The following is a 15,956-nucleotide window of genomic DNA, read 5'->3' on the forward strand; positions in this document are numbered from 1 at the left end:
CAAAGAAAAACTTGAGGATGTATTATTTTATAATTAACATATGAAAGACATGCATCTTAAACTATTATATTATTTGCAAGTGAAGTCTATCGCTTTTTCAAGATGATATTTGTTGGATAAGCATATTGTAATGGATAATTTTTAAACATTGTTTCCTAACTGGCCAATTTATTGGACCTTTCCCTAATTCCTCATGAATTTTCTATTGACAGTTATTTGAAATACAAAATTTATCTAATATCGTTTTCATTCTTTTATTATTATTATTGACATTTAAAGTAGTATCCTTTTAGAATATTTAACTTTAAAATGAAAAGCACTATTTCTTTTTATCATGGAAATGTACTGTGGAAGGCACGTAAGAAAATAAGCTAATTTAGGACAACCTTGAGATCACAATTGGTCATCACTTGATTTTTAAATTTGGCAGACCTGTGTGAAGCTGACAGGGAATTTTTTACTGAACTTTTAAAACCATTTTAGTTGAGGTAGGTTAAATTGAAAATAATGTATTAATATGCTCAACTACTGATACATAGGTTTAGGAATAGAAATGAGAATGTCATTGAAAAAGGCTGTAACAATAATATGCTTTAACAAAAATAAAAATCATATGTCATAAGGTTACAAAATATTCCCACCTGCACATTGCCTAATGTTTTGATTTTTTGGTGTTTTAGTTACCAGTCTCTGAAAAACCCTTACCTTCAGCTACTAAAATTCTATGGCATATGTGTATGTATGAGTATGTGTGTTAGTGCACTTGTGAAAAGTCTGTGGCTATTAATTTCTTATATTGCCTTTATTTTATTGGGTACTGTTACTCATGTATTTATTTTACTTGTGAATTTATCTTTCCCGTCAGGTAAAGAGGATGAATATCCGAAGAAACCTTTGGGGCAGCTTCCACCTGAAAGGCAGTCTACTGGCATTCAGCACCTGAGCAATGGACAAAGAAGTGTTGGCAGGTCAAGTCCCTACACAGGCAGCAAGAGAGAAAGTGGCCCCTCCCCTCACCGGAAGCATGAACACTCCCCTCACCATCAGAGTAGGATTGGCACCCCAGAAAAAGTGAGGCAGCTGAGACGGAAATCAGAGGATGAGGATATTAAAAAGCTTAAAGGTGAGGTTGACTTTCAAAGGAAACTTCCATCAACACCACTAGACAATTCCAAGCAATATAATAATGCAGCTGCTAACCAAAATAGCAATGCTACTTCAAATATCAGAAAGGAATTTGTGCCTAAATGGAATAAACCTTCAGATAGTTCAACTATGGAAAAAACTGCAAAATATGCCATTGAAAACAAAAGTAGACCAGTGAACCCCACAGTTAAAATCACTATTCCAAGTTCAACTGATCCTCGAGTATCAAATATAAGGCAAAAGATGAAGGTCCTGGATGCAGATGAAGGAAAGCGGGGATCCAATGCCTCGCAGTATGATAATGTCCCTGGGGCTGAAAGTGAACATGGCGCTGCTGTTGAAGAGGCGCTTGAAAGGGCTTACTTGCAAAGCCCAAGGAACATGGTGCACGCCGATAGTCCAAGAAAACAGGCAGAGCCGGGCACTAGTCCATCAAAAGTATCAAACCATTTTACTTTTAAGGCTCAGCCTCCAGGTTACCCAAGATACCCCTCTCAGTTAGAGGAGGAAAATCCTGGAATGGCACCCCCACCCTCCTACAGTGAACCCCCCACTTACCATGAGAACTCCCAGAGGCACGACCCGGGGACTAACAGCAGTTTCATGCTGCCACACTCCAGTCGAGGGGCACAGCTGAGTCCTTCTCGGAGACCATTTGGTTCTGCTCTGTCAATAAACACATCTCCAGAGAAATCCTACAGCCGCCCAGTACCGCTTGTACTACCATCTAATCGAATAGAAGTTCTTCCTGTTGACATTAGTGTTGGGAGATATTCTGGCAACTCAGGGTCGCCGAAGAATGGAAAATTTGTTCTTCCTCCAGTGGATTACTTGCCAGACAATAGAAAATGGTCAGAAGTTAGTTACACATACAAACCTGAAGTGCATGGGCAATCCTGGTATCAAGATGGTAACCGTAGCCACTTAAGCAACTTACCAAAATATCCAGCCTTTCAACATGTGACCTTTCAGGACCATAAACTCCCAGCAGTTTCAGTGGATAGTCCAGTGCGGTGTAGAATATCGCCAGATTTAGAAGATGCCAGTTCATCTCGGTATCAATATTCAGGGCCATCACCTCCAGTATATCACTGCAGAAATCGGGATGGACTTTCCATTCAAGAGTCAGTATTGCTGTGAGAATTTGTCTATACTTACTAGAGACAAGAGTAGAGAAAACAAGTAACTCCTACATTGCTATGTTTATAATTGCCAAAGCAGTATTTTATACGATTGTAAACAACTGGCACAATTCTAATGTATGTTAATAATAAGAATATATGGACATATTTTCATTCCATGTAGATGCTGCTTACGATTAGCATTTTAAAATGCATCATCCCTGAACCTATTAGAAAGAATTTAACTGGGAAACATAGCAATAGCTTTTAGGGATGCACACACAATAACAGTTCATTACTCAATTTCATATAGAGCTTTTCCGAAACCTGAACATTTTTATTCTATTGGCCCCTTCTATTTTGAGTAATGTTACAAAGCACTGAAAAACTGTTCAGAATAGATATTTTAAGACTGTATGCAGTTTATCTGTCTTTCAATAGATAACCATAGATGTCTGCATTTTAATTTGAATACAGAACTAAAGAAATGTTTTTTAAAAACTACTTTTAATCTAGATCCATGCAATAACTTGTTATGATTCTTTTCCTCAACATGTCTTTTAGTCCAGTTCCCCCACTCCCACCCCATATTTTTATCCCAGTTCCTAAACTGACTAAAGGGTTTGCCCTGGTCTTATTAATTCACCATCACACAGAGTGCTCATTGTTCTCCTTCAACTGCTGCCATTTTCTTTCAATTTGACAATTAAAAATGTTGAAGGGAAAAGCTACCCACTTAATGGTGCTTAAAAATCAGGGCAGTTAAAGTAAGTTTATGGCCCACAATGCAGGGCTTGATTCAGTTTGCCCTGAGATCAGAGTAGCACTTCTGTGCCCTGAGTTCTGTATTGCTGTGAGAATTTGTCTATTCTGTGAAAATTGTCAAGCTCAAAGCAGAACCTTCCATGCCAGGTGCAGAGGTAGTGCTGCCCTCTGGCTGCCCAGCAGCAGTCAGGAGGAAAAGGTACAAGCATTCCACAAGGGCCAGAAAAATAAACCCCTTTGAAAGTCATTTGAAAGCAGGGGTAACAATGTGGTTACTTCTTCCTGTGCCCCTTACTTTTTTGTAGGGTCTCACCACAAAGGGCCCCAGGGGTCATTTACACCTTCTTCCCTTAAAGAAAGTAGTCAGTGCCTATTGCTGCACTTACCCAGCCATTAAATTATCATTGTGAAATAGTAAAAAGTTATTTACCTAATTATTAATAGGAATCTAAGATTTTAGTATTTTAAAGAAATTAATGTCTTTCATACTTTCTGAAAATCTTTCTTTTTCAGTGAAAAAAAATCAGGCTCATGGTAAACAATTACTAATATTCAATTGAATTAAAAATATTCTATTACACTACACTTACCAAAACACTGACAAAAAGTTTTGGGTATCCAAGAAACTGTGACTTTAATTGGAGGACTTTTTTCCAACATTCCTTTGCTCCTATTTGAATACTAGAGAGTAGAAAGCCCATTGTTGAGGGCTTTTCTTGTTGCAAATTGAGTCTTTAGACTTACAGGTACAGAAGTATGTCTTTTAAAAAGAAAGTAGCATTTGTTTAGTTAGTGAATGTGACAATATTTTTTATGTATATAATGAGTCTAATGTAATTTTAATCAACTTGGTAATGATGTTATTAAATGGCAAAAGAAATGCAGTCTATTAGCAGCTAAGCACTACACTGACGCTCAAACAAACTTTAAGATTATGATCACTGGGCCCTTGATTTTGATCATGTTGAAGCTTAGTAATACATGTATATAAAACTGTAGCTGAGGATATTAATTCCAATTTTTAAACCATGATTCTGTGATTTGTAATAAACAAAGCTGTACAATTTAGTTTATGATAGCAGCACCTGAACTTCTCCCAAACATATACATATATATCAACAGTGGTAAATACTGTAGATTTATATATATATATATATCTGCAGAATATATATATATATGCACACACACACTATTTTCTTATGTCGTCTATGACATTTTTTAATCTGCATTTTTTTATGTGATTGTTCTTAACATGCTAAAAGTAATAAGTATAATTTGTTTTGTGTCTTTATGTGCATTTTTTTTTCTTACAGCAAAAGTACTGTGCTATTATGCTTCTCGGGCTAATTCTCTTCTAATTAAGTGAAAACCTGCACAGTGTTCATCTACATTATTTTAGAGTATATCTCAGTGCTGTGTCATATGCTTTATTAATTTCGAGTAATACTATATTTAGATAAATATCCTCTTTCCTTGATTTTATTTAGCGTAGCATTGTAAATAACAATAAGGGATTGTTTCCATTCTTCCCCCTTATAAAATATAGTTCTCTTTGTTTTTTGAGCGAGAAAACTAAATTCAAAATTATTTTGCCACCACATGATTTTATCTCAAATTTATTTAATAATTGACAGGTAAAATAATATTGGTAAAGTGGGTCAAAATATGTTCATGAAACATATCTGGTAAGGATTTTCATGGCGTGAAGGATTTTACCTTGTAACTGCATATACGAGGTGTGAATATTTTGCCATTAAGTCTTTTCCTGACAGTTTATTTAACACAAGAACTTTGATATGTAGTTTTGTTTTTTTTTAATTTAGTTTGAAAAGTTAGACTCTCAGAAGGGTTTTAAAACTTGGACTCTTTCAGGTGCTTATGTTGTTATTAGGATTTTTTTTTAATGGGCAGCTTTTAAAACTGAGAAATGTATGTAAAATCAGATATCAAAGTATCTAAGATAGAATATTTCTTGAAGGACTATAGAGGGATTTAATAGGCTATTTAGGAAGGAAATTCAGAAGGAAAATAGATGTTTCTAGGGTTTGACTGTTTAATTTTCCATTTTAAGATGATCCTAATAGTAAATTTCATGTCATACTCAATGTGACTTTACCATAGATTTTCAAGGTAAATCACTACCTACTCAATATTTACTAAGATCCCTTTTCTTTTCACTTTCACGATTAGAGAAAAACATGCCATGTTACACAAATGGGATTTATTCACAGAGTACCTTCAGCTTAATCTTCTAGAAATACTATTATTCTTAATTATCTTTTTGAACCGCACATTAATTTCAGTATGATTCAATTGTGGTTATTAAGATTAAGTTCTCTCAATGGATTTTAAATATCTGTCCAATATAGACATTAATGTTTATTGAAAAGGTGGCTTTATTAAGTCAAACTCGAGGTATTTAAAATAGGAGAAAGGATTCCATTTAGCATTTATTGATGAATTTCATTTTTTAGAAGGATTTTCAATTCTCTCTATATCTAAGCATAACTACCACTGTCTTATAGATGTGAAAACTGAGAAACAATGGAAGGAATTTAATGTGTCGCAACTGTGGGTCTCAATCCTTATTGCTGTTTAGAATTGGCTGGGGAACTCATAAAAAATTCCTCTGCCCAAGTTCTAACCCAGGCTACTTAAATCAGAATCTCTGGGATGGAACCCAGATATCAGATCATTGTAATTCTTCCCCTTAATTTAGAGGTCATTTAGGCTCTTTAAAACAAAACAAAACACCCTCAAGTGATTGTTTTACCACATTCCTACTATGAACTGTCTCAAAATTCTTAACAGATCATAGTTTAGTAGTTGAGAAAATTTGATACAAGAAAGTTGGAAAAAATTTACTGAAAAGATTAACCTTGCTAGCCATGTCAATCAATTTTGATGAACTACTTGATGTCATGGATAGTATATCAATTGATTCAAATTAAAGATAGCATGTCCCTGAATTTTTATCTCATTTGCTACCTACAATAATCCTCCGTAGAGCCATATTGAGATTTCCATATTCCTAGACAACCACAGTCTCATTTTCTTTAAGTGAAATGCTTCAAAAGGCCTAAACTATGCTGTTTGTAAGTGTAAGTGGGTTTTCAGTATGTGAGGAACGGAGAAACTGCTGATTAGTCTGGTCCTTCAGTTGACCAGTCAACATTTTATTGAGCATCTATATTGTACTAGGTGTGCCAGAGACTGCTAGATTCATGTTTCAAGGAAGGAGACATGTTTTATAATCTGTGTTGCAATGCAATGTTGAACATATGCAAAGGCTGTTGTTACAGGAACAGAAGGGCCAAATGGCACATCTAGCCCAAGAGTACCAGGGTATTTTGGTGGGGAAGCCAGTGCTTCTGCTGAGCTTGAAAGGGTTAGTGGGCAAAGAGGAAGGAGGGAGAAAGGAACATTTCTCCAGAAGGAATGGTATGAGCAATTGTATAGTGTGGGGGGAGGGGAGGAATTGCCTTTTTTATGTGCATGGGTTGGGGATTAGAACAGGACATGGACGGTCTGTGTGCCATCGAACATGACCCTGGAGGCGGGTTTTGCATTGGTTATATTTCATGTGCAGTCCCGCAGGACTGTGGAGGCTGGATGTGAGGCCAAAGGCTGGAGGTAGTTGGGAAAACAGGATACTGTTGCAAATGTTCTCTATAGAAGGTGGTGCAGAGTTTAAATCAGGGAGGGAAGAAGTTCTGAAGAAGAGGTGATTCATTTGAGAACTATTTAGTAAATAAAATTAGCAAGGCTTGATAATTGGCTGAATGTAATCATCATAAGAAAAAAATAACTGAGTGTTTTAGCGTGTTTCTGGTCCATGCTAAGGGTTTTTCCTGTACTAACTCATTTAATCCTCATAATAACCCTATGAAGTAAGTAGATACTATTTTAATCCCATTTACAGATGAAAAAGGCACAGCTAATAAGAGATAGAGCCAGGGCTTGAAACCAAGTATTCTGAATCCAGGGTCTGTGCTTCCCCACTGTCCTCCTTGGGGGTATAATTTACCTACCATAAAATTAACCCTTTTTAACTGTACATTCAAATTAACCCTTTTTAACTGTACATTCAGTGATCTTTTAGTAAATTTACATAGGTGTGCAACCATCAAAACACCCAATGTTAGAACATTTCTTGTGCCCATTTGCATCAATCCCATGCCACCCTTAGCCTCAGAAAGTCACTAATCTACCTTTCTCTATTGATTTACCTTTTCTGGACATTTCATATAAATGGACTCATTTAATATGTGGCCTTTGTGTCTGTCTTCTTTCACTTCACATAATGTTTTTAAGGTCCATCCAGGTAGTAGCATGTTGTTTTCATTCTTTGTTGCTGAATAGTATTCCGTTTTATACTTTTTTCACATTTTTTTTAATTCATTCACCGGTTGATAAATGTTTGTACTGTTTCACTTTAGGACTATTAAGACTCATGCTTCTTTGAATATTCACATATACTTCTTTATGTGAACATAAGTTTTTATTTCGTTAGGAGTGGTACTGCTGGATTATATGATACATTTAACTATTTAAGAACCTGCCAAATTGTTTTTCAAAATGGCTGCATCATTTTACATTTCTGCCAGCACCATATGAGGGTTTCTACACATCAGAGCCAATACTTGATATTCTATCTTTGGTGAAATATGTATTCAAATCTTTTGCCCATTTTTGTAATTGGAGTTTATCATCTTATTATTGAATAGTAGGAGTTATTTTTATATTCTGGGCACAAGTGCTGTATGAGGTACATAATTTGAAAATATTTTCTCCCAGTCTTTGGACCTGTCTTCTCAGTTTCTTCATAGTATCTTTGAAGTTTTTAATTTTAACGAGGTCCAACTTACCAGTGTATTTCTCTTCCATGAATCATGCCCTTAGTATTATAACTGTTTGCCTAATCCAAGGTCACAAAGATTTTCTCCTATGTTTTATCCTAGAACTTTTATAGTTTTAGTTATTACATCTGGATCTATGAACCATTTTGAACTAATTTTTGTATATGGTGTGATGAAGGATCTAGATTTATGTGGGTATCAGTGTCCCAAAACTATGTGGTGAGAGATTGACCTTTCCCCTGCTGGATTGCCTGGGCACCTCTGTCAGCAGTTAGTTGCCCTGCCACAGAGAACTCATTTTTGGGCTCGACTCTGTTCCATGGATCTATGTCTGTCCTAGTACCAGCACCAAACTGTCTTCAGTACTGTAGCTTTATAGTGCATTTTGAAATTAAGAAGTGAGAGTCCTCCAACTTCTTTTTCAAACTGCTTTCACTCTTCTGGGTATTTTGCATTTCTATGTAAATTTTAGGATCAGCTTTCTAGTTTCTGTAAAAAAAAAAAAAAAAAACCTGCTGAAGTTTTGCTAGGGATTGTATGGCATCTATAGATCAATTTGAGAAGACTGCCATTGTAACAATATTGAGTCTTCCAATCCATGAACATAGAATGTCTCTATTTGGATCTTTTCAAATTTCCTTTCATAATGTTTGTAATCCTGTACTTCTTTTGTTAATAATGTTATTTCCTAAGTATTTTATTATTCTTGGTGCTTTTGGGAATGGAATTGTTTTCTTAAACATCATGCCTTACTGTTGAAGGGAGAGAAGGGGTCAAGATGGGATTTTTCCAGTTACCAGGTTGGGTGGTAGTGTGGTAATGAGACAACAAAGAATTCAGTGAAGGAGCAGATTTAAGGTTAGTGAGAAAACGATTTCCATTCGGACAGGTAGACTGGTAGGTTGAGGTGTCTGTCAAGCAGTTGGCTATTCCCAAAAGAGGTTTGAGACTCATCAGCATGCAGGAGGTGGCTAAAGTCAGGAGAGTGGCTGCACTTTCCCAGGGAGAACTGTTTAGGGTGAAAATGAGCAAGCCAAGGAAGAGTAGAGCCTGGGAGTCACTGACATTTAAGAGGTAGCAGAGGAAATGGACTCAGAGGGACAAAACATTGACTGATTCCACAAATGTTTGAGCACCCAGTGATTGAGAACTTAGAGACATGGAGGACACCAGGTTTGGGGTTGAACTTTGGTTCCCTATGTGGGCTCAATACTGTTCTAGGTCTTGGTGATAGAATGGCATAATAAGACAGCAGAACCCCTTCCTTGTGGAACATATGCTCGTCTGTTTTCTCAACTATAAGATGAAGTTTGTAGTATTTCTGAGTCATGAACATTAAATGAGTTAATTCCTAGAAGTATTCGGTAGTGTCATTGCACAATTACAATTAGTAACACTACCTGTAATCACCACATGCCATCACTGTGCTAAGTTCTAGAAGAAGGACATAGACCTTGTTTTTGTGGAGCTGATGCCATTGGTTCTCTCTGAAGAGGATGGCAAGAGTCCACACATGCTTGTCCACTTGGTAGCGTTGTATAGCGGCCATCAAATCTGCAGTGTAGTTGGGGCACCCGTTAGTAATCTGACCTTGGGCAAGTCATTCCCTTTCTGGGCCTCACTTTCCTCAGCTCTAAAACGTGGGCAAGAAAGCCAGAAGGGAGAGTCGAGATGATGAAAGACTGGGTTTCAACCATAGCTTGGGGAGCTTCAAAAATACTGGCATCCAGGCCAATTCAGGATCTGGGTGTGGGGCACAGGGAGGCTTTGTTTTGTTTTTAAGTTAAGGAGCCCGTGATTCTATAATCTACCCTATATAACCTAAATCGTTCCATGGTAATGCAGTTGTATAGAAATATAGGACAAGAAATCAGAGCCTTAGGCTTTAAATTCTTCATGAGAAGCTGTGAATGGCTATCTTGGTTAACAAGCAAAAAGGGTTTTGACCTATAAAGAAGGAAAGGAGATGTCATTCTCTTTCCACCCATATTTCACTATCCTAGCTCTCATGCTCTATTACGTCTATGATGTTCTATTGCCTGTATAATAGAATAAAAGTGGTCTATTATTCTAAAGTAATATTCTTTCACTACTAGGAAACTACTTTAAAATTATACTAAGGAATTTTTCTTTAAATCGTCCAATGGAGGCTTGATGACAAACCAGGGCATGAATCTCAGCTTTTCCACTAAACTTGCTGGACCTCAGTCTCACGTTCACGTGTAAAAGAGAAGGATTCAGGCCTTCACTGCAAGGCTGTTTTGAGGATTAATTGAAATTATGTACATGTACTCCAGGGCCTGGAGCATAGAAGCTCAATAAACAGTTTAGATAGTGAAAGGGCCAATATTCATATTTAAAAATTTCCCCCCCTGTTGTCAGTTATAAAAGCACTTCAAAAGAAACTTGGGTAAAGAATGACATAGTAAAAAAATTATTAAACATGTTCTACGTCCCCATTAATGAAAGAAATTGAAATGGAAACAATGATTGGCAAAGAAAATTGGCAAAAGGAATGTTCATGCCTTCTTGATGAGAGGAAAATTAGTTCCAAAAAGATACCACTTTTCCAGTATAAAAATTAAAATGTTTTGTTTTTGGTCCAGTCGTACTAGTTCTAGGGCTCTGCCTCACAGAAAGACAAGTGCAAAAATATACAAGCAAAAGAATGTTTGTTGGCCTTGGTTGGTATTAGAGAAAAAAATTGGAAATAACCTAAAGTCCATCGATAGAAGATAAGTTACATTATAGAAAAGAATATTGTTCAGCCTTTTAAAATATGTAAGTGGCTTTACATATACTGCCACAAAAGATGTCAGATTTATTGCTAAGTGAAAAAGAGCACTATTCTCTTAGCCATGGCTCACCTTCCAGCTTCCGGCTTCACCTTGGACCAGCCTTGAAGCAGGTGTTAACTGTGTTAAAGGTCCTGGGCAGGGTTGGGATGGGTTGCTCACCAAGGGCTTGAGGAGCACGGGCTATCAAGGAGACTTTGAGGGCCTTCCAGGATGAACAATGAAGATTTTAGAACTGATTGCCAGGGACCAGTGTCATGAGAAATAGCCACGTTGAAATAAGTCAGGTAGGTCAGGAGGGGCATAATGGTGTCCCAGTTAAAAAGGAGAAATCGCTTTTCAGCCTTTTGGCTAAGATCAAGTGTAGTATCTGTTCTTATCTGTTAAATATCTGATAGATCCTCTATCCGAGGACAATATATTAAATGGATTTTTGGAGTTAGGAGGTGGAATAGGAGCATGCTCCATCCACTCCACGCATTGACCTGGTATTGCAGTACTTCCAGGAATGGTGCACCCGCCTCGGGGGAATAATAAATGTATAAAAAGTCAAAAAAAAAAAAAAAAGAAAGAAAAAGGAGAGGGCAAAGGCACAGAACATAGACTCCCCCAACTTGGGTCTCCCATCTGTATTTTAACCATGGCTAGGTTTGGGTTGGAATTCAGTAGACGTTAGTCCTCTGTCATGGTTAGGGACAGGTGTCAACTTGGCCAAGTTGTGGTACCTGTTCATCTGATTGGGCAAGCGCTGGCCTGTCTGTTGCAATGAGGACATTTCATAGGATTAGGTCATGATCACGTCAGCTACATCCACAGCTGATTCCATTTGTAATCAGCCAAAGGGGAGTGTCTTCTGCAATTAGTGATGCTAAATGCAATCATGGGAAGCCTTTTAAGGAGGACTCAGAGGAGACAGGTTGCATTCCTGCTTTGGCTGGTGAGCCTCTCCTGTGGAGTTCATCCAGGCCATCCATTGGAGTCATCGGCTTCGCAGCCTGCCCTGTGGATTTTGGACTCTGCGTTCCTGCAGTCACGTGAGACACTTTCATAAATTTTATATTTGCAAGTGTTCCCTGTTGATTCTGTTTCTCTAGAGAACCCTAACTAATACATCCTCCATGGAGGGGGCTCTAAAGTTTACTCCTTTCACCTAAACAATCTTGTTCTTTCCATTGCTGTTCTTTCAGCCATGGTGGGGGAAGTAAAAACTAAGTTCCCGGAGACAGTCCTGAAAGATGGCAGCCATCAAAGCATGTGCTCTAAGCGTTGGCAGTGGCCAGAGCCCAGGGGTCCTGGAGGCCATACCTGAGGCCCCAAGTCTGGTATGGCTCTAGGATGAAAGGCTATATTGTTTTATCTACCACTGGAACTGAGGGTCAAGATGATGCCCAGTGAATAAAAGTAGAGAAGCAATAATAATGATGATTTGTTTAAAAGGCAGTATGCTGGTTTTGAAGCTGTTATGTACCCCAGAAAAGGCCATGTTCTTTTAATCCATCCCTGTGGGTGCAGACCTGTTATAGGTGGGTCCTTTTGTTAGGTTATTTCAATTGAAATGTGACCCAGCTCAGTCTTAATCCTTTTACTGGAGTCCTCTTTGAGGATAAAAGACAGAAAAAGTCCAGAGAGAAGCCCCAGAGAAGCTGAAAAACAAAGACACACCCACAGAAGTAGAGAGAGAAAGCCACTGAAGCCAGAAACTGAAAGCAGTGTAACCTAGGAGAGGAGGACTGCCAGAGATGGGCCATTTCCCTTCCCATGTGACAGGAGTCCCAGATGCCAGCAGCCTGTCTTCAGAATCCAGGTATCATTGTTTTGATGCCTTAATTGGAACATTTTCATGGACTTGGAGTTACAAATTTGTAAGTTAATAAATCCCCAGGTAAAGGCCAACCCATTTCTGGTATATAGCATTCTGGCAGCTTTAGCAAACCTGAAATATGGGGGAGTCTCAGATCAAATGCTTCATATTCTCTTCTTGCTGACTAAAGCAGTGATAAACTTGGCCTTAATGGCAACTCTTTAAAATACTTTAAAAGTCTTTTCATCCCAGGCAGGCCCAGATCAGAGACTGGGAGGCAGGGGAGGTGTTCAGTGATCCAGAAAGGAGGTAGAGGGGTGTTACACCTGGCTTTGCCCCATCTTTTTTAAGCCACTGAATGGTCTCCCTGGTTCAGGATACCCTATTCTTTTGGATTCCATAGGCCAGCAGAAGGTTCAAGATTTGGGATACTGTCATAGAGTTGTCCCTTTTTATTTTGTGAAATATATCTACTAAAAGAAAAAGAATCTTAAAGAATATTGTAATACTAAAGAAAAAGTAGGAAGAGCACTGTATTAGCTACAGTTCTCTAGAGAAACAGAATCAGCAGAAGATATCTGTAAATACAAAATTTATAAGAGTGTCTCATGTAACCGTGGGGATGTAGAGTCCAAGGTTTGTAGGCCAGGCTGCAAGCTGGCAGCTCAGTGATGGTCCTCAACAGTCTCTCAGGAGAGACTAGCTGGGCAACTGTGGGGATGCAGGAGTCCAGGATCTGTAGGGCAGGCCACGAGCTGGTAGCTCCAATAAAGGTCCTCAACAGTTTCTCAAGAGAGGCTGACTGGGCAACCATGGGGATGTAAGAATCCAAGATCTGTATGGCAGGCCATGAGCTGACAGCCGCAATGAAGGTCCTCAATGAACTCTCAAGAGAGGCTGGCTGGCTGAAGCAGGAAGAGTTATTGTCTCTTCTGAATCCTCCTTAAAAGCCTTCTGGTGATTAGATTAAGTGTCACTCATTGCAGAAGACACTCCCCTTAGCTGATTACAAATGCAATTAGTTTTGGATGCAGCCAACATGGTCATGATTTAAGTCCATGAAATGTCCTCATAGCAACAGATAGGCTAGGGCTTGCCTGACCAGACAACCAGGCACCACCCCTGTACAAGTTGACACATGAAACTTACCATAACAAGCGCAATCTCAGAAAAATGAATGGTCCTTTAAATTGAACACAGTTAGCCTTTTTAAAAATTCACCATAGTAACCTTTGTTTTAACCTTATTGCAGACTGGTGAAAACTTGACTATGGATCTACTCTGGTCCATATACCAGCATTTAAAGACTACTGCACTAGTCTTTGTTTCAATACCAAATGGTATGATTAGATTATATGGTTTATAGAAAATTAAATTCTTTGGCCAAACCAGATGTTAATTTTCTGCCCTAATCAAAATAGTATTAGAAGTCCTAGACACTAATAAACATGTCACAATTATTGTTAATAGGTTTTTGGCAAATGAGCTCAGAGAAGGAATCCAGGCTTGATTATAACACCAGATGGATGCATGAGCTTAACCAGAGTCCTGACACAAGAACCAGGACATAAAACATCCACTGTAGTGCAGGTGAAGCCTTTTGTGTGTGTGTGTATTGTTTCTTGTTTTTTGTTTTTATTGAAATATCTTCACATACATACAGTCCATCCAAAGTATAGAATCAGTGGCTCACAATAACAAGTGAAATCTGAGAGAAAAGTAGGAAACCACTCAATTGAAACAGATACAAGATAATGTGACCAGTACAGAGAAGCCTAGAAGTTCTTTTATGATAAAGTGTGTTGGAAATCAGGGACAGCTGTCCAGATTTAATCACCTGACAACTTCACCTGAGGATGAAGAGGCCAGAAAGGACTCTCACCTAACAAAACTCATGTCCCACACTTAGTGTGGCAGAGCTGAAACACTTTGTCCATTAGTGTACCCCTAATCTGAGTGACATCTTAGATTATACCCAATTCCATGAGTCTTGTTGATGTGTCCAAGTGGTCTAGAACTAGGTGCAAAGTGTTTATGCCAACTCCAAAGTGAGAAGGAAAGCAGTCCACAAGACCACTCTCATTTGACACAACTGCACATTCAGAGGGTTCCTAAAACCACTCGTAAGCTCAAAGTTCACTAGAAGGACCCACAGAACTCACTGGAAGCTATTATAATGATAGCTCCAGTTTATTACAGGGAACAGATACAGAAGAAAGTCAGCCAAGGGAGGAAATTATCAGTCAGAATCTAGGAAGGAACCAAACATGAAGCTTCTACTGTTCTCTTCCTATGGAGTCAGAATGTGTTATTCCTTTGGAAATTATGTTTGATACATGCACGGGGTATTGCCAAACAGGGAAGCTTGCTCTATATTCAGTGGCCAGAGTTTTAGTAGGGGCCTTATCATGTAAACATGATTATTTGATTAACACATGGTTAATCTTAGCCTTCAGGTCAACTGATATGGCATAACCCAAAGCTCACATCATAAGTCACATCTTGGTTCTTCTTTTGTGGTCAGCCCTATCCTAGGACTATAGAAATGTGAACAGTCTCTACCCTAGATAGCATCCTTACCATCTAGCCAGCCCAAGACCCCCAGGCCAACAAAAATCACCTCCCAGAAGCCAAGGGCAAAGGCCAGACTTTCTCTTTGGGCGAGGTCAAATTCTTTACCACACACTAATTCCTAAAACTCAGTTTTGCCATTCACATACAGATGAAGAAACAAGCCCAGAATTGTCAAGTGACTGCCCAAGATCACATAACTAGGGAGGGTCTGGACCTTACCTTTCCCAATCCTCATCGTATCCCAAACAGCACATCAAAACGTGGGAAGTGGCCACACTGTATATGCACCCTGACCATGCACCCTGCCCATAGCCAGACAGCCCACACCCTGAGAGTAAAGGAAGAGAATAACAACTGATCAAATTTGAAACTAACCAACCAGCAAACCCAATCACAAATGTTCAAAAAATGGTATTTTGGCCCAATTAACACTGGTAAAAATAGCATGGTAAAATTTAGGGCTTAGCTGGATTAAGGTGATCCCATCTGGGTCACCTTAATGTGTGGTGCCCCCAGGTGCTGACAGAGTCAAATAAAAATATTCTTTGAAGAAAGAAAAAAAAATTTAGGGCTTAACTGCATTACTATGTACAGATTAGAACATGAAATGAAGTCCCCAAAGCATTCATAAGTGCATTAATTCATTCAACATATTTTTTACTGAATATGTGTATTATGTGCCAGTAAGTATCCATCAGAAAAAGTTAAATTTTGTTCACTATAGTCCTAATTAAAGCAAATAAGCAAACGAAAACAAAACCACCCTGGTTGAGGCACTCGGTAACACTTGCCTGGATTATCACAATAACTTTCTACTCAATCTCATTATCTCAACTCTTACCTCTAAGGCCCAATTTGGGTTATGTCGTTTTCCTGCTTAAAAGCCTTCAGTGGC

General features: G+C 38.4%; 1 protein-coding gene and 1 non-coding gene across 6 annotated transcripts in view; both read left to right on the forward strand.

Moving 5' to 3' along the window:
* The window catches only part of USP6NL (USP6 N-terminal like), a 261,997-nt gene extending 250,589 nt beyond the window's left edge, over positions 1-11,408 (forward strand). For 4 of the 5 annotated variants that reach the window (XM_077169438.1, XM_077169439.1, XM_077169442.1 and 1 more), the window contains one exon: positions 866-11,407. In XM_077169438.1, the coding sequence (XP_077025553.1) occupies positions 866-2,286 (1,421 nt within the window). In that variant the 3' untranslated portion in view covers positions 2,287-11,407. Of the gene's footprint in view, positions 1-865 lie in introns of all 5 variants that reach the window. The other variant, XM_077169441.1, reaches the window with a different exon arrangement.
* LOC143643083 (U2 spliceosomal RNA) lies at positions 11,018-11,208 on the forward strand. The gene has a single exon (XR_013156124.1). It is a non-coding gene; the product is annotated as a U2 spliceosomal RNA (small nuclear RNA).
* Positions 11,409-15,956: the final 4,548 nt, after the last annotated feature.

Source organism: Tamandua tetradactyla, chromosome 7 (genome assembly GCF_023851605.1).
Source record: "Tamandua tetradactyla isolate mTamTet1 chromosome 7, mTamTet1.pri, whole genome shotgun sequence".
NCBI classification, from domain to species: domain Eukaryota; kingdom Metazoa; phylum Chordata; class Mammalia; order Pilosa; family Myrmecophagidae; genus Tamandua; species Tamandua tetradactyla.